The sequence below is a fragment of the Cebus imitator genome, unplaced genomic scaffold (genome assembly GCF_001604975.1).
Source record: "Cebus imitator isolate Cc_AM_T3 unplaced genomic scaffold, Cebus_imitator-1.0 Scaffold348, whole genome shotgun sequence".
NCBI lineage: Eukaryota > Metazoa > Chordata > Mammalia > Primates > Cebidae > Cebus > Cebus imitator.
Window position 1 is genome coordinate 1,696,256 of NW_016107663.1, and position 19,972 is coordinate 1,716,227.

General features: G+C 47.8%; 1 protein-coding gene across 10 annotated transcripts in view; it reads left to right on the forward strand.

The window, feature by feature from the left end:
- Positions 1–19,972, forward strand: part of NTRK3 (neurotrophic receptor tyrosine kinase 3) — a 391,402-nt gene that overhangs the window by 107,901 nt on the left and 263,529 nt on the right. For all 10 annotated transcript variants that reach the window (XM_037730502.1, XM_017506139.2, XM_017506138.2 and 7 more), the window contains 5 exons: positions 6,408–6,476; positions 16,492–16,649; positions 17,429–17,571; positions 17,999–18,140; positions 18,636–18,932. In XM_037730502.1, the coding sequence (XP_037586430.1) occupies positions 6,408–6,476; positions 16,492–16,649; positions 17,429–17,571; positions 17,999–18,140; positions 18,636–18,932 (809 nt within the window). The remainder of the gene's footprint in view (positions 1–6,407; positions 6,477–16,491; positions 16,650–17,428; positions 17,572–17,998; positions 18,141–18,635; positions 18,933–19,972) is intronic.

Below are 19,972 nucleotides of genomic sequence, written 5' to 3' on the forward strand. Positions count from 1 at the left end.
GTCTGTGGGGTTTGGTGCTGCATCAGGGAATTGTCCTTTCTTGCAGAGTCTTCATTAGTTCTAGTCTAGAACAGCACTCTTTTCTTGGAGATTCTTCAGCAGAATCTAAAGAATCCTGGTGTGTGTCATGAGAAGGGGCTGGTGGTCTCCAAGATGATTGCCATGATCTGAATATTTATGTGTCCCCAAAATTCACATGTTGAAGTCCCCCCCCCGTTGAGGTGATGGTATTAGGAGGCAGGATCTTTGGGAGGTGATGAGGTCCTGAAGCGGAGCTCACGTGATGAGATCAGTGCTCTGTAAAGGAATCCCCAGAGAGCTAGATACCCCTTCTACCGTGTGAGATTTAAGTGAGAAGACTTCTGTCTCTTAAGAGGTGGATCTTTGAATCTGCTGCCCCATTGATCTTGGACCTCTTAACCTCTAGAACTATGAGAAATAAATTCCTGTTGTTTATAAGTCACCAAGTCTATGGTATTTTGCTATAGTAGCATGAATGGGTTAAGACAAAGATCAAGGAGATACCTCTTTTATGGTGAGAAAAAATAAATAAAAAGAAGAAAAGGGACACATATTTGAATATGTTAGATCTTAAGGGAGAAGGAATTTCACCTTTCAAAATGCTGCCTTTGTGGATGAAAGAAATAAGATTTGCACCATGATGATTGCAGCCAGGAAGTCACAGGCCCTGGGAGCTTGCAGGATTGAGAGGGGTTGGACATTCATTGTTTTCTGGTTAGGTATGCTGGATGAACCAAGCCCACACAATGCTCAAAAGAGTGCCTTTCTGCAAGCAGCAGAATGAATCCTCCAGGAAGAGTCAATGACTGTGGCATTTATAACTGTGAAGAAAGCCGAGCATGCCCCTGGTTCTCTGTTTGCTCATTTAATAATCCTTTTGCAGGAGGAGGCTGGAGTACACCCAGTGGATGGACAAGTGGGCAGATACCAGATTAGATCTTAGTGGCTAGAACCTGATTGGGAGGCTGGTTCCCTGGAGCCACCAAGCATAGAGCAAGGGGGTGACAGAAAACGATGACTTGAAGGCTTTCAGGGATCACAGTGAGGCATCAGGGCCTCCGGGCAGATGCGGAGCTGAGAACAGGCATATTAGTTTGCAGTGGCTGCTAGAACTCAATGTCACAGTCTGGGTGGGTTAAACAGCATGTATTTCTTCACAGTTCTGGAGGCTAGAAGCCTGAGATCAAGGTGTCATTGGCAGGGCTGGTTTCTTCTGAGGCTCCTCTCTGTGGCCTGTCGATGGCCATTTTCTTCTCTCTGCCCATTTTCTCCTCCCTGTGACTTCATATCTTTTCTGTATGTCTGTGTCCTAATCCTCTTCCTATAAAGACACCAGTCATATTGGTTTAGGGACCACCCATATGTCCGCACTTAACTTTAATTAGCTCTTTAACGATCCCATTTCCAAATATAGACACAAGGGAGGGGGTTAGGACTTTTTTTTTTTTTTTTGAGATGGAGTTTCAGTCTTGTTGCTCAGGCTAGAGTGCAGTAGCACGATCTCAGCTCACTGCAACCTCTGCCTCCCGGCTTCAAGCGATTCTACTGTCACAGCCTCCCAAGTAGCTGGGATTACAGGCACCCACCACCACGCCCAGATAATTTTTGTATTTTTAGTAGAGACGTGGTTTCACCACATTAGCCAGGCTGGTCTCAAACTCCTGACTTCAGGTAATCCACCCATCTCAGCCTCCCACCGTGCTGGTATTATAAGTGAGCCACCTCGCCCAGCTGGGTTAGGATTTTAAAAATGAATTTTGAGGGAATGAAATCTAGTCCATGACAACAGAAAACACTCGAGTGAGAGGGACCAAGGAGGTATGGAGGGTGGAGTGAGCATCGGGGAGCTGGCCTGGGAGTGCACAGGTGAGACAGCCTGGTTTAATAGCTCCGGGATACAGAAGACCTGCCACCGCTAATCCCTTACACATGCAAATCCTAAGACACACCTGCCCACTGGTCTGCCTCCATGCCTCTATCAGTAGAAGAGGAGGTGCTTCCAAATGTCAGCTCACTCTTAATCCAGATCCACAAATCCTTCCAACTTCAGGACCACTTTTCGGATGGGGCTTAATGTCTCCTTCTCAACTCTCAGCCCCCAGAGGGACAACAGAGGGATTCATCTGGTTGGTTTTTTTGGCAACAGGGTCCATCTTGTTGACCCTTTTGTAACAGTAGTGTTCCCGGGGTGGAAGGTGAAATCCTCCCCATTCATGGGCTCCATGCCTGCCGTGGTTGGGTGCCACCATTAGGAAGGTCTTAGCACTGCTTACTGTGCCGACATTTCTACTGGTCAGAGGAGGGGTTGCCTGGGAGGACCCCTGTTCTTTATGGGGTTAATGCCAGAGGTGACATCTCAGCCCTGTTGCTCCTCAGGGCCCAGGGTCCAGCCATCTGTGTGTCTGGCTCCTTGTTCCTGGAGCACCCAGTAGCCACATCATCATCGTTTATTACCTCTGGACCCCAGAGTCTGGTCTGTGAGAGGGCCAGTTGTGCAGCACAAAATTAATGGCTTTGTTTGGAAGTCCCAGGCGAGAGATAGAAGGGGCAGTGTCACGGAACTTGATTTTGGGAACGGATTTGATGCATCATCTCATAAAATCTTGCTCACCAAATTAATTCAATGGTCAGGTGGCTTGGAAACTGGCCATTGACCCAAGCAAAAGTCGGAGACAGATGATAATGGATCTGTTAGGGAGGATGCCCAGGGAAAATGCTGCTGTGGGGCTCAGAGGCAGGATGGTTCTTAATTAAATTCTTGTCTGATGAGCAGGGTAACCAGCTCATCAATAACTGATGACAGGTGCATACAGGTGAGGCCCCAGTTAGAAGAAAAAATCAGGGGCAGTGAGTTCCAAGTGGGTGGCAATTCGTGTGAAAGCTTCTTTATTTACACGAGAATTCATCAATGCCGGTGAGGGCAGGCTGGCCAGAGGCATGCTCTGCTTGTTTCGTGATGTGTGTGATTTGCCTTCTGTATATGTTTGCCTTCTTGTCTTTTTTGTATAAGTTTGTTTCTGGGGCTTGGTGCTTCTGCTGTGTGTCTGGCAGGGCATCGGGTACAGTTGCAAAGGCTGTGCACCCTGCACTCCTCCCTGGACTTGTGCAATACAGTTTCCAGGCTCTGCAAACGGGCACTGGGTTGTATGTGCCTACGGGCAGAGCACATGCGTGCTTCAGCCCACTCCATCCAAAGATGGGGAGGAATCCAGGTGGGGGCTTGATGGGTAGGGGAGGGGCAAGGGGGAGATGAAGCCAAGACAGCCCTGGGAGAGCCAAAGCCCACATCCCCCTTCACAGGTGTCCCAGGACCCCTCCCTCCTCCAACTTGTAATAAGGCAATAATGCTATTTCTTATTCCTTATTTGCCCAGAGTGTCTGTTATTTTCTTTCTTTCAGAATCCAATTTTCTTTTGACATTTCTGCCTAATGTAGCAAAGCATGACCTTTGTGAGAGGACATTGCTGGCAACCTGCTCTCTGCCTCGGGTTCCTCCGAACACCTGGCAGGCTCCCTGCCTGCTCCTCCACTGGAGATGGGCAGGGCTGCCCATTTCACCTGAACTGCTTCAGTCTCCCGGCCTGCCAGTTCCCACCAGTTGCTTTTGCCCTTACCAGGGGCATGCTCTTCAGGGCTCAAAGAGAGTGGGGTTTCTGGCTGCTGACTGCCCATTGGATGCAGCTGCTCAGCTTCAGAACCATGGGTTTTGTTCAGGGAAGCACTGGAGAGGAGTAGGGAGCTAAAGGCTGGGGACCGATATCTTCCCAAACTGCTGCAGGGGTTACCTCGTGGATTTGAAAGTTGGGGGCTTGTCCAGCTTTTGCTGCTGCATGTAATGCATGGTGCATAGAGTAAGCCAGGCAAAATAGCAAGACAGAAGATTTCTACCTAGATGAATCAAACACTTAGATTTAAGGAAACATCATAAAGGCAAATGGCAGTGAAGACTCAGAGCGGTACCAATGCCTGTTGTCCTGAACCCCAAGTTCGAGCTCCTGGTCTAATAGCTAGAGTAGGGTCATTGACTTGGTGGGAGTGTGTGTCTGGTCTCTGGCTCCACCCTTCTGAGCAGGAGATGGGCTGTGCATAAGGCTTTGCCCCACCTCGTGTCCTCAGGTGGTCCTCACTGCGGTTCTTTTATTGGCCCTTTCTTTCTGATCCGTGGGGGGAACAATTCTGTAGGAATAAGATGTATAGTCATTAGGGGTTTTGTGAAGCTGAGCATGATGAATGGCTTAGGTATAAGGCTTTTAGTGAGCGTGTGCTGTTACACCAGAGGTCTCAGCCTTGCAGAGAGGAGGTTTGGTGACAGTGTAGGGCTGTGGGGACTATCCAGAGGCTTGAAAACTCTGAACGGGGAGAGTCCTGGGTATAGGGAAGATAACAGAACAGTAAACCTGGGAAACTACCTATGTTTCTTTCCCTTCTCCACCAGTCCTCTGCACCCTCAGCAGGAGGCTGCTTCCCCTGCACAGTAACGGGCCGTCACAGGGACCAGCCAGTTCAGGCCAGAGTAGAACAAAACCACTTCACCAGTGAGGGCTGCATCCAATGAGAAGGGGAAGCCATGTCCCTTTGTTTGATCTTGTATTTGAATGTCTGGTCCTGTTATGAACTGGGTAGATTCTCTCCCTATGTAATCTCACCCAGCCTTAACCTCTCCCTTGAGCTCTAGACCCACGAACACAGCAGGCTATTTGACATCTCTTTTTGGATAGCTAGCAGTCTCAAACTGAATGTCTGCAAAGGGGAGGGTCTCTATCCCATCGCCTCCGGTGATCCTTTGGCCGGCTTCCTGGTTCTACTCAATGACGTCACCATTCACATGGCCCTCAATGACGTCACCATTCACATGGCCATTCAGTTCTTGTTCTCTCTTCTACAAAATCCAGTCAAGTAGGAAGTCGGCAGCTCTACCTGTAGCATCTATCTTGAATCCATCCACTCAATTATTTCCACTCCCTTCTCTTGGTTGGAAGACTGAAGCAGCCTTTTAACTGGCCTGCCAACTTCCAGTCTTGGCCTTCTATTTTTAAAAATGTTAATTAGATTATGTCACTTCCCTGCTGAAAACCATCCAATGCCTTCCCACCACTCTTTAAAATCAAATCCAAACTCCTCCCCGTGGCCAGCAAGTGTGGCGTGAATCCTCCTCCCACTTACCCCAAAGCACCGCTCACTCCTTCCTTTCTGACTGGCTTCCTTCCTGGTCCCCTGGTTTTCCCAGGCCTTGACACTTGGTACTTCCACTCCCTCAGACACTCCTGTTTTGGTACTCAGCTCTTTCTTCTTCTTGTCTGAGGCCCGATGCGACCTTCGCAGAAGGCACCTCTCTCTGTATCGGTTATTTACATAATCACAGTAATACATGTATCCCCGCTTCTACATCAGTGACTTACATAATCACAGTGCTGATAGTCTTCCTTCTGCTTATTCATTTGTAACTTGAATATAAGATTCCAGAGGGAACTTGCCTTCCCCCTCAATGGTCAACTCCCTCATTCCTCAGTGTAGTCTCTATAAATATTTGTCGTAGAAGTCATCTAAATATAGGTGTATGGGTAAGCCTATGTGTGTGTATAAACAAGAGTCTGTGTTTGCATTTAGTACCTACATGTTTAATAGACACAAGTATACACACGTCGTGTTTGTGTGGATAGATATTTACCAAAATGGAATCAGCACTGCCGTTTGTTCCCGTCAGTAGATAAGAACGTTGTTCCTGGGTTGCCACTTCAATTCTAGCTGTGTCTAACTGCTACCTTTAAGAGCTGTTATCACATCAAAAGTTGTTTGTTAAGCCCGGCAAAGTAATAACCGTGGGCGTGTTTCTCCTTTTATCCAGAAGACTAATGGCTGCTCCTTTCCCCTGTACATCCTAATGAGAACAATTAAATAGCCATTAGGAGGAGAACAGACGTGTGAACAAAAGGCTGATGTCTTGATCATTGGTGGGCATGTTCGCTGGGAGAGACACTGGCTAAAAGGAATTGTAGCTGACCTGCAGAGTTTTTCCACGCATGTCATGTTAAGAATGCTAGTGGGCTTATCTACCCTGAGAACTCCCTGTCCTGCTACAGAAGGATTGCCACATAAAGGCTCTGTCAATTTTTATTGTGGGGAGGGGATATGGGAGAATGACCATGAGAATTTAATGGTTTCCTTTATTTGTAAAATTGTGCCCTTTAAAAGCCCTCAAAAGCCTTTCCAAACCTGATCTATGGCCTCAACTATTAGCAGATGTAGGATGAGCCTAGCAGAATGAACAAGAAGAAGGAGGAGGAAAACAAAGCCAGGCTCCAGTGAAATGAACTAAGCTTGCTACCTACAGCATGCTTTGTGCCAGATTTGTTTTAAAGGTTTCCCTTTATTTGTCGATCTTGCAGAAACCTGTCAAGTAACCGGCTCACCACACTCTCGTGGCAGCTCTTCCAGACGCTGAGTCTTCGGGAATTGTAAGTTTGGTTTTGAACTTTTGAAAACTGTCCAGGTACTGAAACGCTGGTAATGGGTGGATGGGGACAAGTGGCAAGCAATGGAACTACCTGAAGGCTGAGCCCACATATACCTGAAGAGCCTACTTGGGTTGCATGACATGCAGTGTACCATGTTCAGTGAGAGCAATTAACCCCATTTCTTGACTTCTGATGCTCTTTCTGGGCACAACCTATTTCAGAAGACAAGAGCCTCTTCTTTTATTTGGACTTAGTTTTGTGATTGGTAGGTAATTAGTTATAATCGTATTAATATTCATAATGTAGAATATCAATTTATGGTAACATTCATATGACTATTAGGCATGTTTTCATTTATATAACCTTAGATTTATCATCATAAGAGTCATAAGAGGTAGATATTATTATTCTCTGCATTTTATGGGTGAGGATTCTGAGCCCTAGAAAGACATGTGAGACTCAGCTAAGGCTGCATTTCTAGGGACTGGCCAAGCTGGGACTTGAACCCATACCTTCTGACTTCAAATTACATGCGTTTTCACTGCTCATAATCTTCTTCAGCTTATTTGGCTTGAGTATAGGCATGCCAAGGGGTAGGGGGAGGCGTTATATGTTTTTTTCAATCTGCTTGTGGACTGCTTAGTCTTGCTGTGGTCCAAGGCTGATCAGGGCACTCCTATTCCAGCCAGCCATTCTGCACAAACAAATGTAGGATGGATGAGTGAACGTCTGTGACCACTGCTGGAAAAAAATAACTCATGTTGATGAGTGAGTCATCGGGGTCATCTCTGTGCACGAAGGACATCATATTATGTTGCGGGTATAAATCAAGGAATAAATTGAAAGGAATTGAGGCATGGATCAAGTTAGGGGGTCAGGGTTCCAGAGGCACCACTCATGTGTTCTTATTGGTGACGCAGATCCAAATTCACTGAATGCGGATTGCTTTACTCTCTTTAGCAAGAGGCAATGACCTTGGACCTCTGCCTGTGCTGCTGGCCTTTCAGCTTGTTCTCCCTTCACCTAGCAAGACCTGAGTTCGTCAGAGTCAAAACCTTACCTTCACTGACCCAACTCTTGATGCCTTCATCAAGCATCTTAGTAGCCTATCACCCCGTGATGACCTTGTGTACTGTAGGTGGAAAAGATAAATTAACATGGCTACGATTTACTATGAGCACTGATTTCCGAGTTCTTCCTCTGCGCCAGGCATGGTGCCAAGCAATCTATTAAGTTGTATCCTTTATTTCCCTTAATCCTGATGGCAATTCCTTAAGGTAGGAATTATTACTCTCACTTCACTTTGGAGGACACTGAGATACTTAGCAAGGTTAAGTATCCTGTTTAAAGTCACTCACTGAATAGTGGCAGTGTGTGGAGCCAAAGCCTTGACCACTGTGCTCAACCATCGCCCAGTGTTTTCAGTCTGTTTCCAACACTAGGATCTATTCTATGATAATTTTCAAAAAGCACATGATGGCGGTTTTTCTTAAGTTACCCTAGAACTGACTGAGGTTCTTGAGGGATCTCTTTCTTGGGTGTCTTGCATTTAATTATTCTGGAACCCCTAGCCCTTCCATCTTCAGGAGGCCAGGGATGGCGTCTCTCCAGGGGACATCAAGGGTCAGCTGTTGGCTGAATTATTGAGAAAATGTTCAGTGCTCTTTCTAAAAAATTATTGGATGTGAAATCATGGTGTGCTGCTGCCCTGGTGACCTGTTTCGTGGAGTTTTAGAAACAGTTGTTCTGTGGATATATGTTTAAAGAAAATATCAGATCTCTCTTAGAGGATCATGGGATTCTGCATTCATCTTTGCTTGGGATCAATGTACCAGTGAGCTAGATGTGACTTATGGGGAAATGAAGACGTTCCCTCCAGTGTGAGTTAGTGTGTGCGTGCCGCGGTGTCCACAGAGTATTTTATTTCTGTCATATTGTTAACTAAGTAAAGATTATATTGGAGAATAAAGAAGCCCCCTCTCTAAGGAGCAATTACCCTGGTAGGGGTCTATTTTTTGAGGAAGAATTGAATCTTGAGAGAGGAAAATTTATCTTTTGGCTGGAGGGGCCCTGTGTTGGCTCTTAGCTGAGGCTATGATTAAAATCCAAACAATCCCAGTTCCTGGCAAATGCAAGAAAGGGTAGTATTTTCTTGTCTGACTTCCTGATTAGTCCACATGGCGCCATCTGCCATGAGCCATCTAGACTGCCAGGGTCTGCTCAATGGAGCCTGTGGGCTGGGGCGTGGGGATGGGTTGGGTATTTCCAGGAAGAAAGAATTTTGGTCCTCGAGGAGAAAGGGCTCAGTGTGTTGTGGAGCCAGGAAAACCACAGGCCAGAAGTGTGAGGCTTTGAGTGACCCTCTGCAGGGACAGAAGGGGAAGAGGGTGTGTAGCAATTCCTTAGCATGTTTCTTTCTGTCACTAAGGACCTCTGCTGTACCCAAACCAGCCCCTCCCCAAGTAGAGGACCTTTGCTGTAAGAATGGAAGGGCTAAGTGTCCATGACCTTTCCAGTAGGACAGAAGGAGAAGGAAGAGGCACATCTTGAGCACCTAACATGTGTGAGGTTCTGTCTAATCCTTGGAACAACTTCACAGGGAGTTATCAGTATAACCAGTCTTACAAATGAGGGATTTGAGGCTTGGCCAAGTTCAACCGCTAGTTCAAGATCACATGGCCAGTAAGTGGTACGTCTGGGAATGAGTGTTAGGATTTTTAGTATTATCACTACCCGATCTGCTGTTTCCAAAGACTGTGCTCTTTCTCTTCCCTGACCCAAGCACACACCCTACATGCACAGGCGACATGCTCAGCTTCCAGAAGCCTCTCTCAAGACGCCGGGTTCCTTGCATGGAATCAAAGGAAAAAAAAACAAACATGTTACTGTCTCAGAGTTCTTAAAATGCACCAAGATCCTTCCTCTATCTCCTCTCATTTGTTTTTGTGGGATGAGGGAGATGGTCTTGGCCAAGCCCCTGGATCATTGCTGTTCCTGTGTCTAGGGGATGCGCCTCTTATGGAGCGAGTTAGAAGCATCTTCCACGATTTGCCTTGGAGTGGCCAGCACAGTTTCAGTGGCACAGGTTGGAAAAATTTGACGTGGCATTGTGCAGTGCTCTCAGAAGTTTCTGGTTATGGCAAGATGATTCTTTTTCTCCTTACAGAGAAAATTAGAGCTGTCTGTCCAAAAATCCGCGCAAGAATCAGAGAGATTGTCTTAGAGATAAAGAATGAATTAGGAAGAAAAGAAGCTTAGATTCTGAATCTCAAGATACAATTTAGGCAATGGCAAGAGGTCCCAGAGTAGACCCACGGCACAGAAACGCTCCAGCAGTGCTCTGAGGACCCTTCATGTATCTTGAACAGCCTTCTCTTAATTCCCTGCATGCATGGAGCAGACATGATTAAAATAGATTGGAGTATTTCATTTTCTTTTCAAAGAAAGTGATAATTACCTCTGCTATCATTTGCAGATTTAATCGACTTGGTAAAATATTAACTCAGTAGCGAGGATGGGCTTGGGCTGGTCCTGATGCATTTGTCTTCCCAGTCTTGGGTGCGACGACTTTCCACAGCTGTTGGAGACGCCACTAAACAATAATCTTACAGTATTACTGTAGTGATCATTTCTGGCCTCTTAATAGCTTTTTTTGTTCCCAAATTATGCAAACATATATTATCATGAATCCTCCTCATGACAGTGAAGAAGGAAGGTTGAGCATGATGATCCTCATTTTACTGGTGTTAAAAGAGAACCTTAGAGAGTTAAGGTATTTGCTGTATTAGTTTACTAGGTTACCTTAGCAAATTACCACACACTTGCTGGCTTAAAACAACAGAACATTATTGTTTGGCTGTTCTGGAGGCCAGACGTTTAAAATCAGGGAGTTGGCAGGGCCATGCTCCCTTCGAAGGCGCTGCAGGAGAACCGGTCCTTGCCTCTTCCAGCTTCTGGTGGCTCCTGGCGTTCCTTGGCTTGTGGCACCATCACTTCAGCCTATGCCTCCATCTCACATGCCTGCCATCCTCCTGTCTCTTTGTTTTTAATCTCCTGCTTCTTCCTTTTTCTATTTCATTTTGTATTTTTGAGACAGAGTCTTGCTCTGTAGCCCAGGCTGGAGTGCAGTGGCGTGATCTCGGCTCACTGCAACCTCTGCCTCCTAGGTCCAAGTGATTCTCCTGCCTCAGACTCCCAACTAGCTGGGATTACAGGCGTGCACCATCAGGTCTGGCTAATTTTTTTTTTTTTTTTGTATTTTTAGTAGATATGGTGTTTCACCATGCTAGCTAGGCTGATCTCGAACACCTGGCCTCAAGTGATCCCCTGCCTTGGCCCCCCAAAATGCTGGGATTACAGACGTGGGTCACCGCACCCATCATTCCTTTCCTTTTTAAGTGCATCCAGCATTTCTTTCTTTTTTAAGGATACCGGTCTTTGGATTTAAGGCCCACCTGAAATCGAGAGTGATCCTTAACTTGATTACATCTGCCAAGACTCTGTTTCCTGATTAGGTCACATTCACAGGTGGTAGGGGCTGGACTTGGATATATCTTTTCGAAGGACACAACTCAACCCGGTATATTTGCTTGAAATGACACAGCTGGCCCAACTCAGATCTTTGGTTTGTGTGCCTTTTTTTTTTTTTTTTTTTTTTTTTTTAACCATTTGACTGTTGTTGTCTCAGGGAGGCCTGTCCTTTGGGGATCCTTGACTCGGTGACAGGAGGGCTCCCCTGGCTGATGTGGGTCCCCTCCTCATTTTCCACTGCCTGGCCCCAGGACTGCCACTGGCAGTGCTGATGCTGCGCAGGGAAGAAGAAAACCACCAGAGTGATGACTGGAGGGAATCAGTGTCTCCTAAACACCCCGTGGTGGCCTTGGCTGTACTGCAAAGTGCCTGTCCCCACGAGCTCAGATGGGGCTGAGTTAATCTACGGGGAGCCCCTCAGGGCCCTGCAATTAGGCCCCAGGCCGTCTTGGGGCAAGGGCTGAGTGTTGGGAAGCTTTGCCTTGCAGCAGGAGCTGCTGCTGTATTATTCATGGGGCGGCCTGCATTATTCATGAAGCGTGGAAAGCCATGCTTTAGGTTCCACAGGACTGCCCCCAAAGCCCTGGCCAAAGTCTCCCCTGCTTGAGATCTGGCTGAATGGGAGGAGGGACACAGGACGGACAGCATCATTTAGACTTAGGATGTGCCGGCCTTTGCTTCTTGCCCACCTCACCATTTGAACCCTCTCTCGTCCAGATATAAAGACGACTGTGGATTTGCCCGGCGGGCTGTCTAGGGTGCCATTGTTTCAAGGCTCAAAATGCTTTCTGCTGTGTGTGTGTCCTGCTCTCCAGGAGCAAAGTCCAGAGGGATGGGGAAGCAACCCGCAGTTCTTTTGCCGTTTCCCAGAAACTCAGTTGGAACAAAGGACCAGGTTTCATGGTGCAACCCAGCTGCCGGCCAGGTCCTGTGAGCAGGGCCCTGTGGGAGGAAGGATGGAAGGAAGCAGAACGTTTGTACAAAGCCTGTGCCTGGCAGCATCCTTGGCATAGCCCACACATCTCCCCTCATTGCCCTGCCAGCCTCAGGACATTCTGATGCTGTCTGCCTTTGGGGGGCCACGAGACGCGGGGATGTGCAGCAGTGCAGGGACCCGACAGGCGGCCGCCCCCCATCAAGCGCTGTGTGGCTTGCAGCGACACAGCCAAGCCCCTTGCCTGTCTAGTCTTTTCCACCCAGGTGGATAATTTGTATTTTTACACCTACTTAATAATGAATGCCTGCATCTTGGCAAGTGAGCAGCTGGGAAAAACCAGGCTGACCTGGTTCAGTTAGCATATATTCAAGCATCTGGACCCTCGTTGTCATGCCAGCAGGCGGCCAGGCCTCTCCTTGCAGCCCACACCGCTCCGCCTCCTCCGGCCTCTGTTTCCCGCCCACCCTGGGCAGCTCAGCTGACTTTGTGCTCTCCTTGTCATGAGGGTTAAGTGAAGTTACACGTGGAGGGCATGCAGTCTAGTGTTGGCCCTACAGCACGTGCGATGCTAATGTTATGATCCTATAATGTCTGTTACTTCCCTCTCCTTTTCTCGTCTGCCTTTTTGCCTTTCTCTGTCTCATGTCTGGCCGCACAGGCATCTTGACATAACCCCAAGGCAACACCTCCGAGGCTTCTCGACCTTATCCTTCCCTTTCCCCTGCTGGGACCTTGATCTCTGTCTCCCCAGCCTCACCCTTCTACCAACCTCATTCCTAATGTGTCCTCTCTCCCTTTCCACGGGTTCCTCGTCTTCTGGTTTCAGCCAAAGACAGTTCTCCCTGCCATTGATTTCCTGTTTCTTGGAGCTTAAAATCTTGGAGTCCTCCTTCTCTTCTTCCTCTTCTTTTACCCCCTGCAAAGTACCACATGCCATCTTGCCTTCCTTGTGATGCCTACTGGGTCTTCTCTTCCCTCTCTCTAGTTTTTACCACTCCACTCTAGGGGCCATGTTAACTAGGTGGCAGTTCTCAAGTGGTGGCCCAGGGTGCCCTGGGGGCCCTAAGACCTTTTTTTTTCCCATTTATTTATTTTACTGCATTTTAGGTTTTGGGGTACATGCGAAGAACATGCAAGATTGTTGCATAGGTACACATGTGGCAGTGTGATTTGCTGCCTTCCTCCCCATCACCTACATCTGGCATCTCTCCCCAACTCCCCACCCCCCACCGTCCCTCTCCTATTTCCCCCCAACAGACCCCAGTGTGTAGTGCTCCCCTCCCTGTGTCCATGTGTTCTCATTGTTCAACACCCGCCTATGAGTGAGAACATGCGGTGTTTGATCTTCTGCTCTTCTGTCAGTTTGCTGAGAATGATGGTTTCCAGGTTCATCCATGTCCCTACAAAGGACCCAAACTCATCGTTTTTGATGGCTGCATAATATTCCATGGTGTATATGTGCCACATTTTCCCTGTCCAGTCTATCGTCGATGGGCATTTGGGTTGGTTCCAGGTCTTTGCTATTGTAAACAGTGCTGCAATGAACATTCGTGTGCACGTGTCCTTATAGTAGAACGATTTGTAATCCTTTGGATATATACCCAGTAATGGGATTGCTGGGTCAAATGGAATTTCTATTTATAGGTCCGTGAGGAATCGCCACACTAAGTGAAATCTATTTTCATGGTAACACTAAGCCATTATTAGCCGTTTTCACTCTCATTCTCTCATGAGCATATGCTAGTTTTCCAGAGGCCACACGATGTGATGACATCATTGCTCTGAAGACGGATAGAGTTGGTGCTCGTGTATCCTGGAGCCGTACATCTTTTTTTTTTTAACTGCATTTTAGGTTTTGGGGTACCTATGAAGAACATGCAAGATTGTTGCATAGGTACACACGTGGCAGTGTGGTTTGCTGCCTTCCTCCCCTTCACTTACATCTGGCATTTCTCCCCAAGCTCTCTCTCCCTAACTCCCCACCCCCTGCTGTCCCTCCCCTATTTCCCCCCTACAGGGGAGCATCACATCTTTCTGTGTTTTAATTTCTAATCTGGTAAATAGTGATAGGTCTGACATAAACAAGGGCTCTTTGAGGCCCTCGGGAATTTTTTTTTCTTTTTTTTTCGTTTATTTTATTGCATTTTAGGTTTTGGGGTACATGTGAAGAACATGCAAGATTGTTGCATAGGTGCACACATGGCAGTTTGTGTCCTTTGTAGGGAATTTTTTTTTTGAGAAAATGGGTTCTGAAACCATAAGTTTGAGAACCTTGACCCGGCCCCTGCCAGTCAGTGTGGTGCCTACGTGTGAATTAGAAGAGATGCCTGTCTGGGTGCACGTAGCCGGTGTCAGGGTTGCACTGGGTCTGGCCACGCGGGTGCAGACTGGGTTTTAGCCTCTGTTTATCTCTTTGGTTGAGTACTTTGAGAAATGCTCAAACCGCACAACTGTACATGGCAGCCCTGTGCTTCTAACCCGTCCTAGCTGGCTTCTAGGTGTCTAGTCTTCCTCCTCCCCAGCTTATCCTGTACATTCCTGTTGGATTTCTCTTTTTACAGACCTTCTTTGTCCTCATTGTTCTCCATTTATAGAGGCCTCAATGGTTTTCCCCTGTCTTCTGAATGAGTTCCAAATTTCCTAATGCGGCAGTGAAAGTCCTCCGCTGCCTGGCTTCCACTCACTCTTCCCGCCTTGTTTCCCAGTGCTCCTCAACACATTCTCTGTCCTGCTAAGCCTTTCTTTTCTGTCGTCACACCTCACCTACAGCTTCCCTTTGCCTTTGTTACCTCCTCCTCCTCACCCCCACCCCCGCACCCCACCCCCGCCACCCCACAGCCTGCTCTTTGCCTACATGAGCTCCTGAGGTCAGGTCTCCTAGCTGGCTCCTCTTTACTTCTCCCATGCTCCCAGAATGCCAGCACATGACAGACGGGGTGGCAAGTGTAGCACACAGAGGTTGGTTTGGGGTCCAGCACATGGAGGTTTCAAGCTGTGCTGTGCTGCATACCAGCTGAAGGACCTTGTGCATGTGACGTAACCCCTCCAAACATCGGAGAGGGCCCCTCCCTCCCTGCAGCCCTGGCCATCTCCCAGGGTTGTGGTAAGAAGCAAATGCTCAGTAAGGGTTCGTTCCTTTCCTTCACCCTTCTGACAGTATCGTGTGGAGAGAGTCCTTTTACGCTAAAAGGATGGTACCGTGTAGGGGTATTTGCACATTCTGCCTCTGGTGCCCTAGTAACTGGAAAGCACTGATTCCTTCCACCAGGAGCCTCATGTTTTCCTGAAAGCTGATTAATTTTGTTGCATGCTTAAGTATTTCGGAGTTTGCCACTTGTCAAAACTATCCCATGTCTTAGTGCAGTTTACCCAAGGGCCCCTCCCACTGGGTTCTAACAGATTCATCTCCCCGATGGTCCAGAAAGAGTATCATGTTTCGTCTAATGATCCAGGCATTCGGATGTATCCGCTTCTCTTTACTCTGAGTTTTGGATTGATTAATGCTGTTCATCGTCTCCTTAATAATGCCATTGAGAGGAGAGGTGACTTACTTTAAGTCACAAGGAAAATCAGTGGAGAAGGAGGTCCTTGAAGGTGACTCTTCCCCCATCAAACATTCTTCTTCACCAGGCTGAGTGCCCCTGGAGGACAGGGACTGTCTTCGTCATCTCTGTGTCAGCAGCACTCAGCCCATGGCCAATTAAGGAGCAGGTACTTATTAAGAATTTACTGAATTTATGAAAGAATAAAGCTGGTCCCAGGATAGGCTTTGAGAATATCTTGGAAATAGCTACCTACCTACTCTCCCAGGGAGAGTCAGTCAGTCTCTCGCTCTGTCCTTTAACAAGAATTTATATGCCAGACTCAGTTCTAAGTTACGGAATGAACAAAACAGGTAATGTCGCTGACCCCAATGGAGCTTAATTTTTATTCAGGGAGACAGATAAACAAACTAATTAAAAATAAATATTTAAAGTGATGCCAGTGGTGATAAATTCTAGAAAGACAAATATAGCACGGCAAGGGACTGGGCAGTGTTAGACAGAGCCAGCCTGGCAGGTATGTTGGGTGAGAACTTGGCAGTAGTTTCAACAACAAGTGCAAAGGTCCTGGGGTAGGAATAACCCAGTCAAGCAGGTGAACTGGCAGACACCAAGGTCAGTGTGGCTGAAGAGGAGGAGAGGGGGTGAGGGAAGATGAGGTCAGAGATTTGACGGAGAATGGTGCAGATTATTTAAGGCTTTGACTTCGATTTTCACTGAGACGGACGGCCATTGGAAGGTTTTGCCAAGAGGGGCATCTCAAGTGGATACTTCTTTAAAAGGATCTCTTAGGTGCATTAAGTGCGGTGAATTTCTTTTATTTTTTTTTAAATGAGTTTATTGTTTTCAAACTACAACTTAAGGATTTTTCCACTTCTTTCACAACCTTGTTAAATCCCTCCTCCCCTTAATGCCTGAACAGGGAGGGTCCCCATTGTCCTCATGGCCCTGGGAGGGTCCTGGGCCAGCTTCCGTTCAGAGGTTCCCTTCCCCTCTTTGCCCACAGGAGGTTGGAGCAGAACTTTTTCAACTGCAGCTGTGACATCCGCTGGATGCAGCTCTGGCAGGAGCAGGGAGAGGCCAGGCTGAACAGCCAGAACCTCTACTGCATTAACGCTGATGGCTCCCAGCTTCCTCTCTTCCGCATGAACATCAGTCAGTGTGGTGAGTGAGTGGCCGCTCGGCCCAGCTGGCTCCAGGGAGGCATCACTCAGACACCAGAGATGTTACCTTGGGATGCCATAGGCTTCCTTTCAAAATGCCCTTCCAGCCTCGAACTCTGCAGTTGGGTGCAGGCCTCCTGACTCACCATTTCCCTTCTTGGTCATTCCTGTCCCTTTGCGCATCAGCCATAGAAAGACTGGTTTCAGGAATGCAGACAGGGGTTCAGTGTACTCCTCCCCATCACATCAGATTCCCTTTCTCTCTGTGAGTTACCTGTCAACCAGAATTAGAGGAGTGTATCTCAAAATGTGGTGTCTGGACTCCCTGTGGCAGCAGCTTCTTAGGAGTTTCCAGAAAAGCAGATTTCTGGGCCCAACCACAGACTTTGAGAATGTCTGGGGATGGGTCCCAGAAATCTGAATTTTGAGCGAGTTCTCCAACTGGAGTCTGAAACATTTGGATAACCAGAGCCCAAAGTGTAATGTTGCCATTGAGCATAATTACCAGAAATGCATTCCTTGAGTACTGCCCACCCCGCCCCCACCCCCCGCCGCAGGGTGGGAGAGCGCTACTGCCTAGGCTTCAATTCTGAGTTCTGATGTCTGCTGGGGAGGTGATGTAAAGCATCTTGGATTTGTGGGTCTTCCAAGAGCTCCAGCAGGTTGTGTTAGAGTCGTTACTGGGCAAGGCAAGAAGTTCCACCGTCAACCCCATGGACAGAGCTTCCTTTGGGTCGTAAGTGTTTGCCTGTCTTTTCACCCACTTTGTCTGGCTCCCAGACCTTCCTGAGATCAGCGTGAGCCACGTCAACCTGACCGTACGAGAGGGTGACAATGCTGTCATCACTTGCAATGGCTCTGGATCACCCCTTCCTGATGTGGACTGGATAGTCACTGGGCTGCAGTCCATCAACACTCACCAGGTAGGCATCCTGGGCTTGGGCCCCATCAGGAGGCTCAGGAGTGATCGCACTGTAGTCTTGAACAAGAGGGAAAATTCGTGGTCTTGTTACTATAGGAAGAAACACATAGACTCGGGTTACCTGCAGCTGCGGTATTTTCTACCCATTTTGCTCTTGCACATGCCACTCAACTTCTCTGTCACTTAGTTTTCTCTTCTGTAAAATGGGCATAGTACTGAACTGCTGTTCACATAGGGTTAATAGGAGGATGACCTGAACTATTTCCTGTGAGGAGCCTGGCATTTGGTCGGTGTGCTTTCACACAAAGATCTCCTCCACCTTCTGCTTAGCTTTCCTTTTGATTCCTAAAGGTATCTGTGGACTAGATAGTGGAGCCATCCTTGTAGAGGCTGTTTGAGTGATTGTTTTACTTTTATTGGGTTTTCAGACCAATCTGAACTGGACCAATGTTCATGCCATCAACTTGACGCTGGTGAATGTGACGAGTGAGGACAATGGCTTCACCCTGACATGTATTGCAGAGAACGTGGTGGGCATGAGCAATGCCAGTGTCGCCCTCACTGTCTACTGTAAGTGCATGTTATTGTGGGGGATGGCTGTGTGTGAGGGGAACTGGTACAGGAGGCTGGAGAGGGGTCAACGTGTTGCCAGGGCTGAGCTAGAGCAGTGGGCTGGTCTACCCGTAGGGGCAGAAGGACTCTTGTAGGGAAGGACTGACAGGTGTCCTTGGAGTAAAAACCCCGGAAAGAGCACCCTTGTCCCTCAGAAGATGGTGTGGCTCCAACTCAACCACATCTGCAGGACACGTCTACGTTGGCCTATTCTGTCTTTTATTAAACCCCTAAGAGATCCCAAGAGGGAGCCCTCCAGTTAAGGTGGATCTAGGAAGCTTGGAATGAAGACATCTCTTCCCCTCTGCTGGGGTAGTGGTGGGGCCTCTGCTTCCCTCAGCCTTTTCAGAGTGGGTGGGGAAGAACTGAGTTCCCCACTTTGGTTGCTGGAAGGCTACCGTGGGAGGCGGGAGACTCTGTTTCCTGGAATTGAGCTGGCTTCTTTCTTGACAGACCCCCCGCGTGTGGTGAGCCTGGAGGAGCCTGAGCTGCGCCTGGAGCACTGCATTGAGTTCGTGGTGCGTGGTAACCCGCCGCCGACGCTGCATTGGCTGCACAACGGGCAGCCTCTGCGGGAGTCCAAGATCATCCATGTGGAATACTACCAGGAGGGAGAGATTTCCGAGGGCTGTCTGCTCTTCAACAAGCCCACCCACTACAACAATGGCAACTACACCCTCATTGCCAAAAACCCACTGGGCACGGCCAACCAGACCATCAATGGCCACTTCCTCAAGGAGCCCTTTCCAGGTAAGGGTGGTGTAGCTGGCTCGGGGGTATATGGATTCTTTGTACAAGCTTAGGACGTGGGGCATGGTAGCTTGAGGGGAGAAGCAGCCCCAGTGCTCATGCTTGTCATGGGCAGCCAAACACACACTGGAACACGTGTAGCCACTGTCTGCATCTGCTGTAAAAAGGACAGATCTCCATTTTCCAATAGCTGTTATGGTAAAAACCAAGACCCCTTAGAAATAACAGTTGTGCATGTTAGGACATACTGTGTGAAAGCAGAGAAAGCAGAGACTGTAATGGTAGGGAATTCTCACCCAGCCCTGTAATTGTGGGGAGTCGCCGGGCCTGATAGTTTGCTTTCCTAAGCATCAATTTCCTCTTCTATGAAATAGTCATCATTATACGGCTCCTATGACTTTTAAATGAGCCAAGGTATATAATGCATGTCACAGAGTTTGACGCCTGATGATGGTTCCGTGACTTTCCATTGCAAAGGACTTGAGAGTGTGTCCAGTTTAACCCTACATTTAACAGATGAGTGACCTGGGCCTCATTCTCCTTGCTGATCTGTTTCAAGGCTTGACTTGGATCTAGGCCCCCAGGTCCGGGACTTCATTCCTCTCTTGTTCCATGCTGAGCTGCTAGGGGGCGTACCTGATGCCCTCAGCTTATGATCGTGCTAATGTCAAGTGGGCTAGGAAAAATTACGGAAATTACTGAAGAACTTTGCTTGATTTTGATTTTGGGAGGTGACGCTGTCTTTCTCTGTCTAGGGTAAGATGCTTTACATATCTTCCTGAAGTTGGAGGAGAAAAAAAACAACAAGAGAGTTTAGTGAAAGTGATTGTAGCATCTTTTGGTGGGTTCCACAAGTGATACATTTTGTCCATGAAGCCATGTGTCTTTGCTGAGCTTGGTGCTTTGTTTTGGGAAGTGAGTAGGAGACCTCTTGTCTTCAATTCCTAGGAATGAGAAGTTCTAATGGGATACAGTGTATAAAGTGATACAACACAGGCACACATGCATGCTCACACACACACACACACACACACACACAC